The 23304-nt window shown below is 45.1% G+C and overlaps 1 protein-coding gene across 1 annotated transcript; it reads left to right on the forward strand.

Moving 5' to 3' along the window:
- The first annotated feature begins 21942 nt into the window (after positions 1 to 21942).
- LOC106973024 (60S ribosomal protein L12-like) lies at positions 21943 to 23304 on the forward strand. Its single transcript, XM_053201369.1, has one exon. The coding sequence runs from the start codon at positions 22176 to 22178 to the stop codon at positions 22671 to 22673; it is 498 nt and encodes a 165-aa protein (XP_053057344.1). The 5' UTR covers positions 21943 to 22175; the 3' UTR covers positions 22674 to 23304.

The raw sequence follows: 23304 nt of genomic DNA on the forward strand, positions 1-23304 counted from the left end.
TTTCCATCCCACTGGCTGGACCAAGTCCAAAAGCTGGGGGGGGGGGGGGGGGGGTTGGGGGGGCGGCGGTACAGGAGCTGGAACCACAGACTAGGGAGGAAGTCAGTTAGAAATACCCTGGCTTCTCCCTCCCATCTTCTACTCTTTTGCAGTGTCTCCATTGGCTGAACCCGGCAAGGAGCCAGCTGGAAAGGGAGACTGTGACCAGTGGAGGGTGGGGCCTGGATCTGAGCAATAAGTAACTTGCATGGACCCCATAAAACCATGCCAGTGTTGTAGAAGGGTACTTAATATCATAGAAAATGTTGACAACATGCCGTTTCATGATGCAAGTGTGTTACACAACAATATATTATGATCCTGTTTTTGTTAGGAAATTATTATCTACAACAGGATTAATGTGTTACCTGAATGTCCCCTCTGCCTTGCTGGACAGTGGACACAAATGAGGCCTCCACCTCTGTGGTAACAGCTGTAGCACCCCCTCAGCTGGCCCTCCACCCCTCTGGGATTTGGGCATCTCCACTTGGAGACCTCAGCAGTCCCGACCCCTGTGCTCACGCTGCTTCTCTGCCCAGCTCCCGCCTCTCCTCCAGGGGGTCCCTCGCAGCCGCCCGGGAAAACCATTTCCTTCAAACAATGGACAGTCTGCACCCAAGTTGCTTGAAGCTGGGAAATAGCTTTTCCAGCTTCTGTCAAGCCCATTGCACCTTTTTTTTCTTTCTTTCTTTGCTGCTTTGTTTTCTGTAGGCCCCAGGTGCAGAAGGCTAAATTACTCATACTCCTCCTCAGTTCAGCGCATTTATTTTCTAGGCTTTGCAAGGACTTAGCTTTTTAAAAAATCTACTTAGTCCCCTTTATCCTCATTTCTCTTTCCCATTCTCCACTCGTGACCAGCGATCGTGTTATTGTGTTGATGTGCACCTTACTTGTGTGTCTTTATGTAGCATCTATTGCTTTGTGAGCATGCTTTTTAATTTAAAAATGTTGGCTGTAAGTCTTTTTTTGCTTTCCACTAGGCATCACGCTTTTAAAGACCCATAGATGCTGCTGTGCATACAGCTAATCCATTACTGGTAGTTACTGCACCACCTCCCATGTGCGCATGCACCGTTTTCCCACCCAGGCTCCCAGTGCTGGGCGTGTGGCTCGACCCCGCTCTGGCAGCACAATCATCACTGCGGGGATCATCTTTACACATGTCCCCTTAATCATCTTTGGATGATCTCTTTGGGCACATCCCCAGGAGCAGGCTAGCGGGATCACAGGTGGTGCATTTGCTTAATCTGATCCCATATTGCCAGGCTCCTCTCCTGAAAGGCTGCCTCAGCCTCCAATCCCCCAACAGCGAATCTCCCGCAACCCTTGGCATTATCCAGCTTCCTAATTTTTATTAATGTGCTGAATGTAAAGTGAGATTGTAAGGTTGTTTTAATTTACATTTCTCTACGATAAGGGTGAGCATCTCTTTATATCTTTCTTGGCATCTTATGGTCTTTCTCAGTTAACTGCCTGTTCACTCTCTGCTGATTTTTTACCCAGGGTTTTTTTTTTTTTTTTCCTTGCTGATTTACCAGAGTCCCTTGTTTAATGTAGATATTAGTCTGTTGTTGCTTTAGGTGTTACATATATCTTCTCCCAGTATGCTATGTTTGTTCACAGCATCCTTTGGTGATGGGAGTCCCTCTCTTTTGGTGTAAGCAAATCCACCCATCCGTTTTGCTGTATGGCTGGTACTTCTGACCTTTCTCACCCTTAGCCCACTAACATTGTCTTCTGTTAATTTTATGTATAGTTTTACTTTTTACCTAAAAGGGTTAATGTAAAAAAAAACCCTGTGGTCATCCATCTTCCCTGTGGTATCAGGTAGGTTCCAGTTTTGTTTGGGTTTGTTTTTTCACGCCATTAGTGTTTGTCTGCCCTTCCCCACTGATTTGTGGCAGCTTTTCTGAAGTGCGTGAAGTTTGCAAGGGTCAGTCTCTGAGTGCTCCTTTCTGCCCCGTCGATCTCTTTTGTTTGTTCTGGAGCCAGTAACACTTTTTACTACCATGACTTTCTAGCGTGTCTTAATATCTTGCAAACCAGTCTCTCCCTCTTTTCTTTTTCAGACTCGACTGTGCTAGTCATGGTCCTTTATTCCTCCACGTAAATTTTAGAATAAGCTTATCAAATCTCTGAAGAAAAATCGGCTCAACGTTTGATTAGGGTTACAATGAATTTAGTGATTTTCAGAGTGGAACTGACCTTTTTGCACGTTCACAGGAGCATAGAATGTCTCTGCGTATTCATCGAATCTTTTCTGCCTTTTCTAAGAGTTTCAAAGTTTTCTCTATAGTAGTTTTGTGAATTCTTTGTGAAATTAATCCCCAGATAGTTTATACTTGCTGGACATGGTCCTTGATTTTCATTATATTTTCTGGCTGGTTATCGCAGAGTGTCTCAGCCTCAGCACTATGACATTTGGGGCTGGATGATCCTTCGTTGTGAAGACTGTCCTGTGCGTTGTAGGGTGCTAGCAGCATTCCTGCCTTTCACTCATCAGGTGCCAGTAGCACCCCTTCCCCAGTTGTGCCAAAATGTCCTCGGACATTGCCAAATGTCCTCTGGGGATGGGGCTGTCACATAAATAACTGACACCCAGTATTTTATCCCCAGTATTGCACGGGCATGTCTTACTACGTAATTATTTATTGCTTATCTGAAATTCAAATTTAACTGAGTGTCCTTTTAAATTTTACTTGGTAAATTTGTCAACCCTACCTGAGAGGCATAATCGCTCCTCTCTGAGAACCACTGGTGTAGATAAGCATTAGAAATTTGTGTAGGTTGATCTTGTTTCTGATAACCTTGCTCAGTTTTATTAATTATGATAGGTTCTTTATTCTTTTGGTTTTTCTATGTAGATGACCATATATTTTATAAATAATTGAAATTTTATCTTTCCTTTCAAATTGCTCTACCTCTTTTTTCCTCTTCTTACCACATTAGTTAGGATCTCCAGCACTGTTTGTTAAACAGTAGCAGTAATAGTATATATTTGTCTCATTCCTAGTCTTCAAAGGAACATGCCTAAATTTTCTCCATTAAGAAAAATGTTTGGGGTGCCTGGGTGGCTCAGTTGGTTGAGTGTCAGACTTTGGCTCAGGTCATGATCTCACTATTCATGGGTTCGAGCCCCACTTGGGCTCTATGCTGACAGCTCAGAGCCTGGAGCCTACTTTGGATTCTGTGTCTCCCTCTCCCTCTGTCCCTCACCCACTTGTGCTGTCTCTCTCTCTCTCTCAAAAATAAATAAACATTAAAACATGTAATAAAAAAAAAGGAAAAATGTTTGATGTAGGTGTTGGGTATCGATTTAAGGAACTTACTTTTTCTATTCCTAGTTTGTAAGATTTTTAATTATGAAATCTTAAATAGATGTTGTATACACTAAATGCTTTTTCTGTATCTATTGAAAAAGATGCATGGTTTTTCTTCTTTGGTCTTTGCTGTGATGAATAACATCAATGCATTTGCTGGCAAATCTTTTACTGCTGGGATAAAGTATATCTTTTTTCCATCATTGTTGGATCAGTGCAGTTGGTATCTTATTTTTTGCATTCTCATTCATAAGTGAAAGAGGTCTGTCATTTTTTACCCTTTGTATCATCCTGATCTGGTTTTGACTCGAGGTTACATTAATTTCGCAAAAAAAGCTGGGCGGTCTTCTCTCTTTTCATTTACTGGAACAATCTGTGATGGGATAAAGATTATCTGTCTCTGGAAAGTTGAGTGGAACACGTTACTTATAGGTCTAGTCAAGTATTCTATATCTTGACGTTCATATTTCCCAAGAAATTTATCAATAACGTCTAGATTGTTACACTGTTTAGAGAACACATGTCCATAATGCTTTAAAGACTTTTAAAAAATATTTTTAAAGATTTTATTTTTAAGCAATTTCTACACTCAACATGGGGCTTGAACTCACAACCCTGAGATCAAGAATTGCAAGCTCCACAGACTGAGCCAGACAGGCACCCCTATTTTTGAAACTTTCAAACATATTCAAAAGTAGAAGGATTACTGGATCCTTTGTGCTTCAATACTTATCAACTCCTGGCCAACCTTTTTTCGCCTATAACCCCCCACTCAGCCCCTCATATTAATGGGAGGCCGACATCTGACACTGTATCATGAAAACTGCAGATGCTCCCGTATAAATCTTCAAAAGACAATGACTCTTTTTTCAACCAATCCATGATGCCATCACCTCCTCTCAGAAATTAATAAATAATTTCTCAACATCAAGAAATTGCCAGTGTTTAAACTTCCAGTTGTTTCATAAATGTCATTTAAAAAATTTAAATCAGGGGGCACCTGGGTGGCTCAGTTGGTTTATCGTCTGACTTCAGCTCAAGTTGTGATCTCAGGGCTCAGGTTGTGATCTCATGGTTCGTGAGTTCCAGCCCTGCGTTGGGGCTCTGTGCTGACAGCTCAAAGCCTGGAGCCTGCTTCAGATTTTGTGTCTCCCTCTCCCTCTGCTCCTCCCCTGCTTGCGCTCTGTCTGTCTGTCTGTCTCTCTCTCTCTCTCTCAAAAACAAAAAGAAACATTAAAAAAATTAAATCAGAATCAAAGCAAAGTCTATGTATTGCACGTGATTGACCTGTCTTCTAATCTCCATAACAGGCTGCTCCCTCTGCTCTCTGTTTTCCTCTCATCTGAAAAAATCATGTCATTTGTCTAGTTTCCCATGATTGCCTCTCTGGTCTGTCATGTTTTCCTGTCCTCTGCATTCCTGTAAATTGGTGATGTAATCTCAACTCTTGATTAGATGTACATATGACATGTTAGCAAGCCTACTTCAAAGAGGTCATTGCATTATTCTTTACCTTTGTTGTGTCTGGACTTAGGCCTTCCCTTCCTTGTATATTTGTTTATTTCAGTGGATAATTTCTCTTTCTCATCCCTTTTCTTGACCAGTCTTGCCAGAATGTTATTTCATTAATCTTTTCAAAGAATTAGCTTATGAAAAAAAAAAAGAATCAGGTTATGAGTTCTGTTAATTTTTTTTTTCTTTCTCCCCTTCATTAATGTTTGCCCTTTTGTATTTCTTCCTTGTTTCTTGAGCTTGCTTTGCTGCTCCTATTCCAGCTTTTTAAGTGAGTTGTGTAGTTTGTCTTTGAAGTTAAGTTTCCCTCTGTCTACATACTGCATTGAAATTTCTTTTTAAAATTTTTTAAAATGTTTATTTATTTTTGAGAGAGAGGGAGAAACAGAGTATGAGTGGAGGAGCACAGAGCCTGAGTGGGGCTCGAACTCATGAACCGTGAGATCATGACATGAGCCAGTTGGATGCTTAACCAACTGAGCACCCAACCCAGGCACCCCTACTGCATTGGAATTTCTAAGTAATTAGCAATTTGGCAAATGGGTTTTTTTTTTTTTCCAACTTCTAAAATTTAATATTCTTTTCTTTAGTTTCCAGTAATATATTTTTTTAAACTATCACTTTGTTACTTGTTTCTGATTTTTTGGGCTGATGGTCTGAGAAATGGTCTGTTTAATACTGAGTCTTTAGAATTTTTAAATCATCCTTTGTGGCGTACTATATGGGCAATGCCATAAGCTTTCTAGATGTGTCTAAGAAGTTTTCGTTCTCTGGTGCTGGGCACAGAATTAGTGAGAGGGAGACATAAACATGGATATATTCTACAGCATTAACAGACGTCAATTTTGAGCTTCTTGGTGGAAGTACATCTTTATTTTCTTCCTCTTGGACAGCAGTTGTTTTTGTTTGCCTGTGTTTCCAAATGTTCTTGAAATCGATGTCAAAGATTTCACACACTTCCCCCCACCCTCAGGTAAGGGCACTGATAGGGACAAAGGGTGACATTTGCCCCTGTACATCATGTGGGTGGCTCACGTATCCTTCCTGGCCTGCCATCTTGGTCTATAAAATGAAAGGATTTAAGCTCCCACCCAGCTTGAACATTTATGCTGTGTTGTTTGTAAGCTCCATCTGCTGCTGGCGTGGTTACCTGAAAATCCTGGCACCACGGTCCAGGCTCAGATGCCAGCATGGCTGGAAACCTCACGAACCTGGCCCTCAAGGGAGAGCATGATCCCACCCGCAGGCGAGGGATGAGGCCTTCCTCACTGCAATATCAGGAGATGACGTGGCCTTTTCCCTTCTTTCACTTAGTGATAAACCTGTTTCTTTCTTCATCATGTTCTTTGTTTTCCAGGCTGCAAGCCCGTTTTCAGGAAAAGGAGGCACGAAAGATGCCATTCAGAATGCTGAAATAAATAGCTATCAGCACCCTTGGCAGTGCTAGGACTTCAGGCCTGCTGAGGGACAAATGTGTGCTCTCTGTTTTATTAAATGTATTCCTTCTTAATAAGCAGTGGGAAATGTCAGAATGATCCGCAGCCGTCTGCTGACCCTGGGGACTGAGGAGGGTGTTCTAGTAGACCTCTGAGCTTCTATTTTTCTATTTAACTCAGTCAGGCCAGGCAGGAATGTCCTCACCTTGGGATTCCAGAATTGCCCCAGGGGTCAGCTCCTCCTTCTATCAGCAAAACCAAGCCACCCTTCCTGGGAAAATTTCTACACATCTACAAGCCCCAGATGCTGCCCTAAGTCCATTTTCTCATGCTCCATAGAGTGAATGTGTGTGTGGGGGGGGGGAGGGGGGGGCAGTTTGTGCGCATGGGTATTATTCAGTTTATATACGTTATACATGAAGAGCGTATGACTTTGCTTCACAACACTTGGATGCAAGAAATGCCACAGCACTGAAATTAGCTCTGAGCCTTCCCTCACCGAGAGGATGATAAGTCTGATATTGGGTATTATTGGGGTGCCCTTCCCCCCTGCCAGGATGGAGAGGGAGTCCCTGGAGATGACACAGTCCAGAAACACCTGAGAAAGGGGCTTCAGTTTTGAGCACATAGAGCACCCCTGCTTTCCAAGCCCAGGTGACCTGTTGGAGAAGCCTTAGTGCCCGCCATCCTGCCAGGGCACCTGCAGAAGTATCCACCTCACTTGGCACCGGAGGCTGGCCCAGAGCCTGCTGAGGGGATGGCACCCCTGGAGGCAGCACCCATGTGCCATTTAGCAAATACCCATCCTTGCGCTGTCAGCAGCTCTGCCTCAGAGGCGCCCTCGTGTGGTCATGAAGGGGAACATTTCCCCGCCCCCAAGGGACCACCAGAGAGTCTGTGTCCTGGTTGTCCTGGTCCCCAGACTCCTCTCTGGGTCTGCTACTCACCATAAAGACTGAAGGTTGCTCCAGCCTTAGACACTGGATGAGTATTTAGATTCCCTCCCAAACCAGCAGATTATTTTATTTTTTATTTTGTTTTTAAGTTTGTTTATTTTGAGAGAGAGGGGGCAAGCAAGCATGGGGGAAGGGGCAGAGAGAGAGGGGGAGAGAGGATCCCAAGCAAGCTCTGCACAGTCAGCGCAGAGCCCAACGTGGGGCTCAAACTCACAAACCATGAGATCATGATCTGAGCAAAAATCAAGGGTCAGACACTCAATGGACTGAGCCACCCAGGTGCTCCCAAGCAGATTATTTTAAAATCATGCATGTTTCCTTTGTGTCCATATAGACAATATTTCAAAGGAGGAGAGGAAAGAAAAAGGAGGAGGATGGAGAAATCGGTAAGAAGGCTTGAACACTCCAGAAGATGGACTGGTAGGTAGGGATGAGCGTGGTGAGGTCTGAGGAGAACAGGCATTCAGAGCCCTGTCCATCCCCACCTCGCTCCACCGTCACCCCAGTACTTCTGGGTCCCTGTCTTGCAGGTTCTCATCCTGCACAGCTGGCCTTTACAGCACGAGTCCATGAGAGAGAGAGCTGATTGTCTTAAAGAGATAGTCAGACTTCCCAAGGCAAGTGGTCTACCTTGGACAGTCTAAAAGAAAAGTCAGTTATTTACTGTAAATCAACAATGTAGTAAATTCATATTCAGTTAGGTTTATTGTAAATCAATACTTTAAATTTCCCACCTGAATGCTGTGGTGGGAGTTGAGAGCAGGCTGGCTATGGAGAAGTGCGCTCAGAGAAATTCGCATCTGCACGGCCCTGGGCCTTTCACTGGGACGCTTCCAAGGGCCTCGCCAGCTTTGTTTGACATCTAGCCAACACGGACACTTCTGGGCTCTCTTGCTCTCTGGTGTTTATGGAAATGCAGGAGTGTTTATTTTTTCTCTGGCTCACACTGTTTCTGTTGTCTTTGTAGCATTGTTTCTTCCAGCTCTCTGGAATAATTTTTTTTTCTTATGGTTCAGTGCTGAATCCTGACTTGTCTGTAGTTTGGATGAGGGATACTTTTGTTGAAGACCACGAAGGGACATTTTAATCAGAGAGTCTGGGACAGTGGAGAGCTCTGTGTTCTTTCCCGTTAGCAACACCTCACCAAGTAGAGTGAGATCAGGAACGACACCACAGCCACCAAAGGCTAAAGCAGAGGTCTCCAGGCCCCTCCCTGCACAAGTTCACTGTCAGTGGGCAGAGACACCCGATAGAGGCGAGTGTCAAATCTTCTGTCCATTAGCTCCAGCATCTTCCCTGCTTAGGGGCAGTGGGAAAGTGGACCCCACCCTGGAGGCCTTCCCTCAGATCTGCAGTTTCATTCTCTGGTCTAACCCTTCATTCCTTCCACTTCTCAACCAGCAAATTACCCCAGATGCCCAACCTTATCCCCAGATGTTCCCTCCTCTCTCCTGCCTTAATTCACTCATTCAAAAATATTGACTGAACAATTATTAGGACCATTGTTTTTGATGCTGAGGATAGCCATGGACAAAATACATAAACTCCTGCCTTACATCCTTGTAACAAGAGAGTGAGCACCTAACATATATTATGTCACATGTGGTTGGTGCTATGAAGAAAAATACAGCAGGGTTAGTGGATAGGGAATGATGGTGCGGGGCAGTGTGACTATTCTATACAGAGGAGAGAAGAAAGCCTTTTAAATAAAGAGGGAGCCACGTGCATATGTGGGGAAAGAGCTTCCCACACAGAGGCAATGGCAAGAGCTGTTGAGGAGCATCAGAGGGGCCAGTGTGGCTGGCAGAGTGCATGGACGGGCGAGTGGCAGGGGACACGGTAAGATGGTAACTGGAAGCCAGGTCAGGTGAGGCCTTGAAACCATTGTAAGCCTTTTGGAGTTTGTTCCAAGTGAAACAAGAAGTCATTGGAATGGTTTTGAGCAAAGCAATACCAAAATCTGAGTTATGTTTTTCTTTTTTTTTTTTTTTTTAATTTTTTAATCTTTATTTTTGAGAAAGAGAGACAGAGACAGAGTGTGAGCCGGGGGCGGGGGGGGGGGGGGGCAGAGAGAGAGGGAGACAGAATCCAAAGCAGGCTCCAGGCTCTGAGCTGTCAGCACAGAGCCCAATGCGGGGTTTGAACTCACGAACCATGAGATCATGACCTGAGCCAAAGTCAGACGCTTAACTGACTGAGCCACCCAGGCGCCCCAAGAGTTATGTTTTCAAAAAGAGCACATTAGGGGCGCCTGGGTGGCGCAGTCTGTTAAGTGTCCGACTTCAGCCAGGTCACGATCTCGCGGTCCCTGAGTTCGAGCCCCGCGTCAGGCTCTGGGCTGATGGCTCAGAGCCTGGAGCCTGTTTCCGATTCTGTGTCTCCCTCTCTCTCTGCCCCTCCCCCGTTCATGCTCTGTTTCTCTCTGTCCCAAAAATAAATAAACGTTGAAAAAAAAAATAAAAAAAAAAAGAGCACATTAGCTGCCATGCGGAGAATAGGCAGACATGGAAAAACCAGCTATAAGTCTACTGCAGTAAACCAGGTGAGAGATGATGGACCAGGCAGGCAGCAGCACCAGTGGTGACAGCTGTCAAGCCGGATATGTTCTTTTTTTAAAAAAATATTTTTACTGTTTATTTATTTTTGAAAGAGAGAGAGAGAGAGAGAGAGAGAGAGAGAGAGAGACAGAGACAGAGCTCAAGAGGGGAAGGGCCAGAGAGAGAGGGAGACACAGAATCTGAAGTAGGCTCCAGGCTGTCAGCACAGAGCCCAATGCGGGGCTCGAACTCATGAACCGTGAGATCATGACCTGAGCCGAAGTCGGACGCTTAACCAACTGAGCCACCCAGGTGCCCCAAGCTGGATATATTCTGAAGATAAAGTGAATAAACTTGTTAACAGAATGGATAGGGGGTGTGAAGGGAAGAGAAGAAGAGAAGATCAAAGCTGACTCCAAGGTTTTTGGCTTGAGTAACTCAAAGAATGGAGTTGTCATCCACAACCCCTGGGACAGGGGTTGGTTTTGAAGAGCAAAATCAAGAGGTCTATTTTAAATCAACTCAGGAGCAACAGATTATGGTCTTGAAATACCATGTTCCAGGTTTGTTGGTCCCAGATCTGGGGCAGGAAATTCACCACATGATTCCAGAGCATCTTAAAATACCAGAAAGCAAGGAATAGCAAAGATAATTCAGGGCCTGTCAAAAGGACTAAGCCACGTGCTAAAGGTGGGATAATGTGAGCACCAATAAAGATAAAACTGCAATGGACTGAAACAGCCTCAAAAATGTTTACATCCAAAAGTTTATGGTGACAGTAAATTTGGTCACTTCATTGGTCTCTGGTGGAGAATGGTAAGGAGACAACTCATTTTGAAAACTGGTTAATACAGGAAAAAAGTCAAGCATTTATACTGCCTTTCCTATGCAAACGATACCTTGGAATAACCAAATAGTAGATGAGGGGACATCTGTCTCTACAGAAGTATTCCAGCTAATGAACAAAGAATTATAGAACTTAAAACTCACCATTTGGCAATCCTAATGAAGTAATAGGCCCAGACAGTGAGCATAAACTTTGAATATGACAAAAAGAGAGAGAAACAGACATTATGTGCCTTCTGATGGAAAACTATACCACCACATATAGAATCTCAGTACCAATTTGTAGGTAATACACAGGTGGGACGTTCAGCAAAATCCTAAATTAAGGAAACTCTGTAGGACAAATGGTCTTATTTTAATAAAAACATTGAAAAGGAAAAAGAGAGAGGGAGGGAGAAACTATAGATTGAAAGAGACTTATAAGGTATATCAAACAATCACACTGTAGATCTTTTTGGGATCCTGATTCAAACAAGCAATCTTACAAAAAATTGAGACTATTGAAAATTGGAACAGTGACTTACGGGTATTAGATGATATTAAGGAGTTGTTATTTTCTGTGGTTGCAATAATGATATGATGGTCATGTTTAAAAGTGGGGTCTTATCAGGGCGTCTGGGTGGCTCAGTCAGTTAAGCGTTTGACTCTTGATTTCGGCTTGTCATGATATCACGGGTTCTCAGACTGAACCCCGCATTGGGCTCTGTGCTGACAACACAGAGCCTGCTTGGGATTCTCTCTCCCTCTCTCTCTGCCCCTCCCCTGCTCCTGTGGGCACTTTCTGTCTCTCTGTCTCTCTGTCTCTCTCTCTCTCTCTCTCAAAATGAATAAACATTAAAAAAAAGTTAAAATGAGGTCTTATCTTTTAGAGACACACACTGAAATATGCACGGATAAAACGATGCAGCCTGTATGTCTGGGACTGGCTTCAAAATAATGCAAGGTTCAAGGGGAAGAGAAGCAAGATTGGCCATGAGTTAGTCATGTTGAATCTGTGTGATGGGTATATGGGAATTCATTAGACCAATCTGTCTATCGATTTTGTAGGTGTTTGAAATTTCCCATTATAAGTAAAAGAGAGAGCATATTTAAAAAGAAAGTAAGGAACAGAGGAAGGTAAGGGAGAAGGGAAGGAGAGAGGAAGAAAGGAGAGGAAGGAGACAGTTGTGTTTTGGGCATGTGAAGTTGGAGCTGCTAATCTGATGTCCTGACAGAAACATCAAGTTGGTAGTTGGGTATGTGGGCCTGAAGTTCAGGACAATATTAAAGTTTGAGACAAAAAAAAATTAAGGAGTCCTAAATTTATATATGTGTGAAAATCATGGAACTGGTTGGGATCACCTTAAAAATGAATATGAATAAGAGAAAAGAGATGTTACAGACTAAATCTTGAGGATTTCCAAAATTGAGGGTCTGGAAGAGGAGGCAGAAAAGGAGGTGCTCTGCTGAACGTTGCATTTGGCAGAGGGTGGCCATCACTGACCTGGACCAGAGCAGTTTGGGGAAAGTTGCAGTGATTTCTGGAAGGCAGAGAAGGAGACCAGAGGCAGTGAGCATGGTTGAATCTTTAGAGGAATTTTGTAAGAGAGCAGCAGAAAAATTACACAGATATGTGAGCAGGGGTACAGGGATGACAGGTTAGTTTTCAAGGTGGGAGGAGTTACAGTATGTTTTTATTCTGGTGGGAATCATGAATAGACAGAATAAATAATGATGAAGGGAGGAGGCAGTTACCAGCAGGATGTCCTGAATCACCCCTGTGGGTCTGAAACAGGTTCATGATCAGGTTAACTACAATGCATTTGGTGTTATGCACACACACTTCACTGTCTGAAGCCTGAATATCAGCCCATGGCCTTCCTAGGGGCTCCGTAAAAGTGCTGCTGTAGCTTTGATGCTCATATAGCCATTCTGGAGCTGAGTCCACAGTGGGGGCATGAAGTTGGGGGCCTCCCAAGCGTAGGACTCAAGGATAAGCACAGGGTGCTTTGTGAGGTTCTGCATCAGCCCAGGTTGAGTACATTTGGAGATACTTTCTTGGGCAACCTGTACACATTCTTAGCAAAGTCCTTTACTCCTGCAAACTGGGTGGAACTGAGAAGCAAGTGATGACTTTTGATTCCAATTAGGCTGTGTCCTTGCTGTGCTGCTCCTTGTGGCTGTCTGTGATGCAGGACACTGTGATGAGGCATGGCCAGGCCATGTGCTGCAGAAAGACCTGGGGAGAGTCAGCTGGTCAGCACTACAGTCCATGCTGAGGCCAGGCTCTGCTGGCACAGGAAGTCGAGATCCTGCTTCTGGGTCTGAGGAGGAAGCCGGAGGTAAGGCTGGGGTTTACCTCTGAAAGCTGAGCTGAGACCAGAGCAGGTGCTGGGGATGAAGTCACTGGAGGAGCTCTAGCCCTTGTGGATTTTTTGGCAACACACCTTTCCCCCATAAACACTTGTATTAAGTCTTCTTTTATTAGACTTATTTATTACCTTACTGGAAGGGTCTGAGAAGAGAGGGGGCGTGTTTAAAAGAATCACTCAGGTGATTCTCTGTGCTGAGAATAGACTAAGGGGAGCAAGGGCAGAAGCAGAAAGTTCAGTAAAGAAGCTATCGCAATGATCCAGGTGAAGGATGTGGGTGCCTTGGCGGAGGTGTTCGAAGAGGTCAGACTGGATTATTTTGAAAGTAAGGCCAGGACTACTGGTGGATTGCAAGTGCAGTGCTGGGGAGGAGAGGGCTGGAGGAGAGTAGGGGCTGTGCATGGTATTTGGGCTGTTTTCTTTTTTTGGCACATAGATTTGCATTTTCACCTGTTGCATTTTCAAGCCACACGACTTGCTTTGGACAACAAGATATGAGCAGAAGAGATGTGTATGGCATTGAAGTGTGAGAGCGAGACCTTGCAACATGCCTTCTCCTGCCTCAAAGACTGTGGAAATATTTGGTCGGGTCCCTAAGTGAACATGAGGTGTAGAGCTCCGACGAACTTAGGCTAGACATGAGCAACAAAATAAACATTTGTTGTGTTTGCCCCTGAGATTTGGGGGTCTTTGTTATTGTAGCATAACCGAATGTATCCTGACAAGTTCAGATAACAGGATGTGTTCTGAGCAACCGCAAGATGAGTTTTTCATTTCTTGAGATAAGAGGGAGTGTGGGAGGAGTGGGTTTTGAGGGGAGAGTTCTGAGCTTGTTTTTGGACACACTGAGTTTGAACTTCATATCCTACATCAGGCGTCCAAGTGCAGACGTTGAATCAGCAGTTGGATACACGGATCTGATTTCTGGGGAAAAGTCAGGCTGGACATTTAATACACTCGGGAGTTGTGAGCAGGAGGCCAGGTAAGATCACTAGGAAGTGAGTGCAGGTAGAGAAAAGTGTAGACAGCTTTAAGCCACCAAAGGAAGACTCACAACTGTGTCGGATGCTGCTGACAGGTCACCAAGATAAGAACTCTCAACTGACTTGAGATTGCAATGTGGAGTGATTAGTAACCTCAACAAGAGCAATTCTGGTGGCATCAGGGGAATGAAACTGATTGAAGTGGGTTCAAGAAAGATTAGGAGGAGGGAAAGTGCAGTCTGAGTATAAACTCTTGAAGAGAATTGATGTAATAGAATGATGGTTGTGGGAGAAGTTTCGGGTCAAAGGAATTTTTAAATTAAAAACTTTTTTCCAGATGGAAAAAATTATAGTACATACACATGTTTTGGGAACACGTGCATGTTTCCTTCAGTAGAAAAAGAGAGAGAAAAAATTGTTCACGTAGTGCGAGAGGAGCCAATGGATGAAGTGGTGTCGCATAAGGCTGCTGATCCTGCAGACGCTTGCACTTCGGAAGGTTCAGGGCCCCTGCCTTCTGGGGGGCGGGGTTAGGGTGGAGGGGTGGAGAGGTGGAGGCGAAGGAGGAGGTGGCTCAGACTCCCGTGCATTGATTCAGTGCCCGAATGGAAGGCAGAACAGGGGGTTGTTCTGGATGAGCAATAAGGTTTTTTGCAGGTCTAACAACTTATTATCTCAAAAGCGAACTTTTCCTAATAATCTAGCCATCGGCTCTTTGCTGTTCTTCATCTTGCAGACTGGACAGTCATTATGTAGTGTTGATTGCCCCCACTGAGCGGGGAATTGGCTCTAGCCCTCCGCCTCCTGGCGCAGCTGACTCTGCGTAGAAGAGTTCAGGCCCCGCAGCCGGCCCATGAGCTTGAACCTAGCTTCAGGGCAGCCGGCACTTGACGGATACCTGTTTTTTCCCATTGGTAAAATTGGAATAATAGTACTTACCCCACTGATGCATTTAGAGGGTGCCAAGTGCTCAGCTGTTTCTCGGCACCTGAGAGTTTGAGCTGCTAGTATCCTCACCTGCCCTCACTTCTGCATTTCGCGCTGAGATTTCCACCGCGCAGGTCTCTGCTGTAGAACCTTGGGTGGTCCCTGTTGCCCTCTGGCTCTGATCCGAACTTCTTCACTCATCAGATGGAGCCCTTCACGATCTGGCTCCAAACTCCTTTTCTAGCTCCGTGTCTCAGCACTTCCCTTCCACCCTCCTGGTAGTTCAGACACAGAAACGTGCCACTCTCCAACCCATGTCTTTTCTTTTTGCTTCCACAATTTCACAAAAGATACCCCGCCTTCACCTCCCTGAGAAATTCTGAGAAATTCTGCCCATTCTTTAAAATTCAAGTTAAGTAATACGTTTTCCTGGAGGATGTCCCTGACCTCACTCTGCACACCTCTGATCCTGGGCCGGTCATTCTTTTTTACTTTGTTAAAAATTTTTTTTTAGAGTTTATTTTTGAGATAGAGCACAAGCAGGAGAGGGGCAGAAAGACAGGGAGACAGACACAGAATCCGAAGCAGGCTCCAGGCTCTGAGCTGTCAGTACAGCTCATTCTTAGGTCTGTCCCCTACCTCTAAGTTTGCCTGTCTGTCCCTCCCGCGATGAGCTCCTCATGAGCAGGAGCTTGTTTTGTTCTTTTATTTTTAGTGCCTTGAACGGCCTCTGGCACTAATAAACACCTTGGGGATGACCACTTTGGTTATTCCCTCCTTTGTATCTATCTCTTTCCAGCCCTTAGTGATGCACATTGAATTATTTGTTGGGGGGTCTGTCTTCTCCATTAAGCCACAAATGTCGTGGGGGACGAGACGTTAGCTTTTTACTACCCATGTTATCACAGTCTAACACACAGCAGTGGCTCAACTAAAAAAAAAAAAAAAAAAAAAAAAGGATAAAATTGAAGGCATGGACTCTGCCACCTTCCCAAGTGCCTGAAGCATCCCCGCATTTCTTGAGACGGCCTCCAGGTGGCGCCCGCCGCCAAGAGGAGCGGGCACTTGGGGCGAGGCCAGGTCCCTGCCTCTGGGTGGCCACGCTGCCTTTTCTCCACAAAAGTGCAGCCTGTGTCAGAGGTGCATGGCCTCCCTGTGCATTTGGGCCTCCTTGCAGATATTTTAGGAATGTTAACTAGGGAGGGAGGAAGGGGCTGCTGCCTTCCGGTGCCTCTTGGGTGTTATCTAAGCCTCCGGTGTAAGCAAGTGAAGGAGGCACATCTCTGCCCGTGGCTAACAGCCGCAACATGCACACACGCAAAATGTTATTTATTGGTCAAAATAATGATAACAAGTGCATGACTTGTCCACCACACTTGCTAGGTGTCAAGCACTGTTCTAAGTACTTTATATACATTAATTCAAAGGCTCATTGTAAGATTAAAAAAGTTAAAATTTACATTTTATAGTGAGGAAACTCAGGTATAAGAGGTTAAATAATTTGGCCAAGATTGCTCATTTAACAAGTAGCCCAGGTAGGGTTAGAACCCTTGCCGACTGGTACCAGAATATGCAGGCTTTTCACTCTGCAAGCCGGCTTCTCTCTCACTATTGAGCTGAGTGGCCATCTAGCTGTCCAACTATCTAATGCCCAGCCAACCAGACTGCATTTATTCAGCACCTACCATGTGCCAAGTACTTCCTTTGCCTTAGGGCTAAGCGGGTGAATGAAACAGAGCATCTGCCTTTCAGGAGCCTCCTGCTGTCTAGGAAGACCAAAGTGTTGGGAGGGGGATGTGCCAAGTAGGTGCACAGGGACAAGTAGCGGAAATGGAGATGCCAGCCTTTTCCCTGTCTTCCCAGGCAGCTTGCCTGGCTTTTTTTCTGGTGTCCCATTACTATTATTGGTTGTTTTTTTTTTTTTGGTCCATCAATCTTGGCACTGAAAACCTGTTGGGGCTCAGGCATTCCCCTCCCCAGTTTTGTCCCAGAACACTTGCATAGTGCTGGGCCCCCCGTGCTTACTGATTAACTTCCCCAGAGCTGCCTGCTGCCTAGACTTCTGGATATCAAGGACTCTGCTGCACTTGATTATTATACAACCAACTGACACACTGCCCCCATTCTCCCCACACTTTCCCATCACCATCCTGACCCCATCATCTACAGCGGCAGCTTGCCTGGTCCTCCACTAAGCTCTGCTTTCCGAGGCCGCAGCCCAGCCATACCATCTGCTCCATGTCTGAAATCTTTAAGCCCCAGCTTGAGTGTGGGTAGGTTTTATTATCAGTGAATAATAAAATCACTCGTTCTGGCTCAGTCACACTTCTACTTCACTCCAATTGGTGGTGTCTATAAGACCTGCAGACTCTAGACTCTTTCCTTTTCTTCTTCCTTTTTTTTTAAAAACAATTTTAATGTTTATTCATTTTTGAGAGACGGAGAGAGACAGAGCACGAGCAGGGGAGGGGCAGAGAGAGAGAGGGAGACACAGAATCCATAGCAGACTCCAGGCTCTGAGCTGTCAGCACAGAGCCTGACGTGGGACTCGAACTCACAAACCGTGAGATCATGACCCGAGCCAAAGTCATACGCTCAACTGACTGAACCACCCTGGCGCCCCACTTTCCTTTTCTTCTAATACATCAGTCCCCTGCTGGCTTTGCTTCCTTCCCCACCCATCCTAGATGTCATGGGTGATCACTGGAACCCTGTGATGGTCCCTCAACTTTTCTGTCTCCTCGTCAACACCTGCTTTCCAAGTCTGCCAGGCTGGATCAGCTGGAGTCTACTTTCTCTCTTCCCTGGGGATGCTGCAGGAGTTCACACAGCTGGAAGGTTGGTGGCAGGTAGGACTGGCCACATGATTTGTGCAAAATGAACATGTGGGGTCCCTGTTAAGATTTTTAACAATTCCAAGATGGTGACAGCAAAGCATTAAATCAAGTGCAGGCCCTTCCAAGCACAGGACTGGGTGAGACTGTACAGGTCACACTCCCTTGAAGCTCTGTGCTAGGTCTTAGACATAGCTCCCCGCTTTGCAGAGCTTCCAGGGCTATCCGATCACCCTGATGCCTCAGATCTGCTGCCTCTCCTGCCCTTTCCATTGGCCAGCCACCATTGCTGTCCTCAGCTATCCCATAACATCCCAGTCCCAGACGACATTTCTCCAGCCTCGCTTGCATTCTGGAAGGTTTTCTTGAGTGGAGGAGAAAGGCTGGAGTTCCCACCTGTGTGAAAGCCATCTGGACCACACGGCCTGGTAGACAAAGACATGAGAATCTCTGTCATAGTGAGCCCTCTCAGAGCCTGGCCTCCTTAGCTACCTGTGTGACTGCATCTAGACATCAATGGAAAAAAGACAGAGGATGGGGAAGAACTGACAGGTGGCTGTGCTCTCCCTGGGTTGATGAGGCATTTCACCTGTGTTCCTGGATCTATTCCTTTACGGGCCTTTTATGTTCTAAGATGAGGGAATAGGCTCAGAAAGGTTAAGTAGTTGCTCCAGGTCACACAGCTGGTAACTGGCACACCTCTAAGCCTAGGTTGGTGCGAGGACAAAGTCTACATGCTTTTCCCTTTATGTCTCCCTCTCCAAAGGGGCAGTGTTAGGTCTTGACACTTATTCACTAACCAAATCCAACACTTCTTTCTGCCCTGTCTCCTCCCCAGCACATTGGTTACCTCCTGAGGAAATTCAGTTTTATCCTCCGAACCTGCCAAGATGACACTTATACACTTCTCTTCACTGATAATAAAAACTACCCAGCATTCAAGGAGAAAAATTCACTTGGTTATTCTCTCACAACCCTTTTTGCCTCGAGTCCCCCACCACCCCGCCTTTCCCCCATTGGGCTGGGAAGGAATGGGGGAGAATTCCATCTCCCTCTGCTTGATACTCGCCTATGGTCCTCATGCGACATCTCTCACCATTTCCTCCCCCATTCAAACCTTTGGCACCCACGTGGTCTGGGCCACGGCCAGGTCCACTGCTGTCCTGTCACAGATTGTGCTTCTGCCAGTGCCCTTCCCAAAACACCATGAGTGGTACTTAGTAGATATGGAAATGAGAACACTGGCTGCATATTTGAGGATGTTAAGGTGTTTTCTAAAATCTAGATGTGGTAAGAGCATCGAGGTCATATTTTTTTAAAGGATCATTTTTAAGAGACATACACTGAAATATTTATTGATGAAATCAAACTTGGGCTGGCCTCAATATAGGAGGGGAGATATAGGTGGGAGTTTGGCCAGAATAAGATTGACTCTGAGCTGATGGTACTGAGCTTTGATGAAGGGCACATAGCGGGGGTGGGGTGGGGGGAGGGAGGGCGTTCACTGTACTCTTCCATCTGCTTCTACATTTATCTGAATTTCTCCATGGGGAAAGGTTTAAATAAAGAAATGTATTAGGTATTAAAATGAAGGGTAGTAAACTCAAGACGTCTGAGTATAGGAGAGGGGATGGTGGTGGGCAGAGCTGGGAAGAAGCCTAAAATTAGTGAGTGCAACAAGGTGAAGAAACATCACATTTGGGCTTTTCTAGAATTAATATGTAACCAGCCCTCTCTTCCCCTGCCCCCCTCCTGCCCCTATCATCAGCCAAGACAGGGCAGGGGGCCCAGTGTTCATCTCTGGAAGCCTGCCTCCTTCACATGTGTTGCTGGAACACTGGGGGCCTGTGCAAGTCTGAACGGAGCTCCCCCAGGCTTCTGTCTAAGCAAATGGCCCCCTGGCCAGCCTGCAAGCTGCAGCCATTCTTGCCTTCTCCGCCACGGGATGCTGCTATAGAGCACTGGCCCCATACCCTGACTTCTGTTGCTTCTCAAACTGGCTAAGGAGTGCTTATTTGGGTGGGGACTCCAGAAGGCTGGCTGTATGGTGACCCCCAAAAAGGAATGGACATTCCTTATGTGAACGAGACTGTTTTTCTTGCTCTTTCCATGTCTCCCTGCCTTTCCTCCCTGTTGGTAGTGGTACGTGGAAGCAGGAGTACAGACAACCCTGGCTTCTAAACATGCAGTGATTATGGTCTGAGGAATTAAAGAGAATATGTGGTTTGAAGACATGTTGTTCTATGTTAATACTGTAAAATTCCAATCAGAAAATTTAACATAATCAGAAAATGGATTATCATTCATATTTTCCTGCATTTTCTGGGTAAGGCTTGCATTATTTGGTCTTCATCAATGAAGCACAGAAATAGCCTTTGATAGAGTGGTTGGAAGCCAGAATGCACAGCTGCCATGATGGATGATGCAACGTCATAAGTAATGAGGCAATCAGCATTAAATAAATGGTATCAGAGAACTGCAGAGGCACAAAAGAAAAACAAACAGCCCAAATCCCAAACCATCTTGTTTCAATACAAACAGGTTTCAAAGCATGACACTGTGAGCAGTAACAGTGTTGCTGTCTTTTTCTTGCTGGGAGAGATAGAACATTAGCCAAAAGAGCACAAAGAGATGTTTCCTGCATCTGAACAGAACCACTTGGTGCCTGGACTCTGTGAAGAATCTTCACATGTAGTGATAGAACAGTAAACAAATATGTAAATGCCTCTTTGCTACTGATGATTCTAAATCTTCATTGATTGATGTCAACATCTCACATGAGCCAATACATTTTGAAATACATTTTAAAGTCAAATTGTTTAGGTAGACAAGGACCCTGACAAAATGCTTTTCCAGGGCTCTGCACAGCAGGGGTGCCCTTGGTCACTGGTGGTCTTGAAAATTCTTGCAGTGGACTGGTGGCAATAAATACCTCATTGGAGTAAGTGCAAGAGGGACTGAGAAGACAAAAATTGGTGACAATGAATATAGACTAAGTTTTAAAAAGACTTTTGCTGTAAATAAGAGCAAAGAAACGAGGCAGAAGTTGGAGGGGTGTGTGGGGTGAAGAGTTGCCTTTTTTTTTAAGTGTATGCTGAAAGGAATGGTTCAGCAGAGGGAGGAAAAGTTGATGTTGTCGGAGCGAGAGCAGTTTCCTTGAGTAGGAAAGAAGGGATGGGAATCTAATAGAGAGAGGTTGTGGGGCTGGCCATGGAGAGGGGCATGGGCATCTCAGCCTGGTAGCAGGTAGGAAGGCAGGGTATGTGGGTACACAGGTGCTACCCGGTGTGTAGGTGTGGTGGTGAGTTGGCAGAAGCTCTCTTCTCAGTGCTTCTATTTTCTCCATGAAACAGGAAGTGAGGTCAGTGGCACAGTGAGTGTATGGTGAGAAGGTGGTACAAGTTTGAGGAGATGAGAGTGAGGAATCACCATCTGGCTGAGGAGGTGAGGGAGCAGGCCAGGGAAATGTGGTAGGATTGTTGGCTGCCCTGACACCCACTTGAGACTGACAAGACTAGTGAGACCAGTCAGTTTGTTTTTTTGTTATTGATACTGTTTTCTCTATTCACACATAACTGCATGAGTGTCAGCGTAGCATAGGCATGGGATTCGATCTAACCAGGGTTAATGTGCTGTTATTAGTCTGTTGTCTCTCAGCTCCAAATCCAACTTCACTACTTGATGGTGATGTTGGCACGTTCCTCCTTAGCCAGATGATATGATGTTATGCTTCATCAGTAGAGGGAACTAGAGGAAAAAGGGGGCATTTCCTGGTTCCTACGAGCTTTTTTTGGAGGAGGCTTTTGTAGCACACAGTGGCGGGGCAGTGTGCAACACTTCTTCAAAGGCATCTTCCCAAAGCACCCAAAAGGTGAATTGCCAGCAAGTCTTTCCAGCAGACACGTCAATGACTTCACTGCTCATTGAGTCATAGGTCTGCACCCTGTCCAACAAGGTTTCAATTTCAGGTCCAGTGGTAAGGGTGGTGTCCCATGTTCGTTCCACCCTTGGGTTTTTTTTATCTAGCCCTGGGGGTAGTGACTCCTCCCTATACATGCAATTCGTCTATTCTTTACACTTTCCTTTTTTTTTTTTTTTTTTTTTTTTAAAGTAGGCTTCATGCCCAGTGCAGAGCCCAGTGCGGGGCTTGAACTTGCGATCCTGAGATCAAGACCTGAGCTGAGATCAAGAGTTGGAGGCTTAACCGACAAAGCCACCCAGGCACCCCTAGATTTCTCTTTACTCCTTAATAGTCAATCCCCATTAGAGTTAGTAATTTTTTTATAGTAAGCTTTCCTTTCCATTCTTCCCTGGTACTATCTTAGTTTCAGAAACAAAGAAAAGCACTTTTGACTTTTGGCTCAGAGGAGGTGAGGGTGCAACAGTCTTTGCTTGTCCTGAATCTAGGTGTATCCTACACCAGTGGCCTCCACCATGCCACCTAAGTTCGACCCCAGTGAAATCAAAGTTGTATACCTGAGGTGCACCGATGGCGAAGTGGGTGCCACATCTGTCCTGGCCCCAAAGATTGTCCCATTGCATCTGTCTCCAAAAAAGATTGGTGATGATATCACCAAAGCAACTGGTGATTGGCAGGGTCTGAGGATTACAGTGAAACTGATCATTCGGAACAGACAGCTCCAGATTGAAGTGGTATCTCCTGCTTCTGCCCTGATTATCAAAGTCCTCAAGGAACTTCCAAGAGACAGAAAGAAGCAGAAAAACATTAAACACAGTGGAAATATCACTTTTGATGAGATTGTCAACATTGCCTGGCAGATGCAGAACCGATTTTTAGCCAGAGGACTCTCTGGAAACATTAAAGAGATTCTGGGGATCACCCAGTCTGTGGGCTATAATGTTGATGTCTGCCACCCTCATGACATCATAGATGACATCAATAGTGGTTCAGTGGAATGCCTAGCTAGTTAAGAACTACAAAGGAGAATATTTCAATACAGGATCATTGGACAGCAACAAAACAAGAAAAAAAGGAAATAAAAGCAAGAAAAAAATCCAAGATTTCATTATATTTTCAAAACTTTGAGTCTCACTCATTTAATCCCTAGTTCCCAAGGAGATGGTAGTCATATGGACAGTAAGGGGAGTGCATTAACAACGAAGGGACAGCCATGGTGGAGAGAAAGGCTGATCCACATGAGGACTTTGAGAGTCCTGGTATATCAGGGCAGGCCTTAAGGAGTGTTGTTTACTTGAGTAAATTGATGGAGAGGATATTGATACTAAGGTTGGACCCTAGAACACTAGTGTATTCGTTTGTTAGGGCTGCCATGACAAAGTGCCATAGACTGGGTCTGGAGGCTAGACATCTGAAATCAAGGTGTAGCTACGGTGGATTCAGTTGGTATTAATAATGTGTGTCCTCCCAAATGTATATGTTGAAGTCCTAACCCCTAGTACCTCAAAATATGACCTTATTTGGATATAGAATCTTTATAGAGGTGACTATATTTGGAGACGGGGTCTTTAACAGAAGTAATTAAGGTGAAAGGAAGTCATAAGAGTGGGGCCCTGATCCAATAGGATTAGTGTCCTTATAAGA

Source organism: Acinonyx jubatus, chromosome A3 (genome assembly GCF_027475565.1).
Source record: "Acinonyx jubatus isolate Ajub_Pintada_27869175 chromosome A3, VMU_Ajub_asm_v1.0, whole genome shotgun sequence".
Classification (NCBI taxonomy): domain Eukaryota; kingdom Metazoa; phylum Chordata; class Mammalia; order Carnivora; family Felidae; genus Acinonyx; species Acinonyx jubatus.

What these genes read in the sequence shown, in the direction of transcription:
- LOC106973024 (XM_053201369.1), top strand. Translation starts at nt 22,176, where the DNA reads ATGCCACCTAAGTTCGACCCCAGTGAAATCAAAGTTGTATACCTGAGG.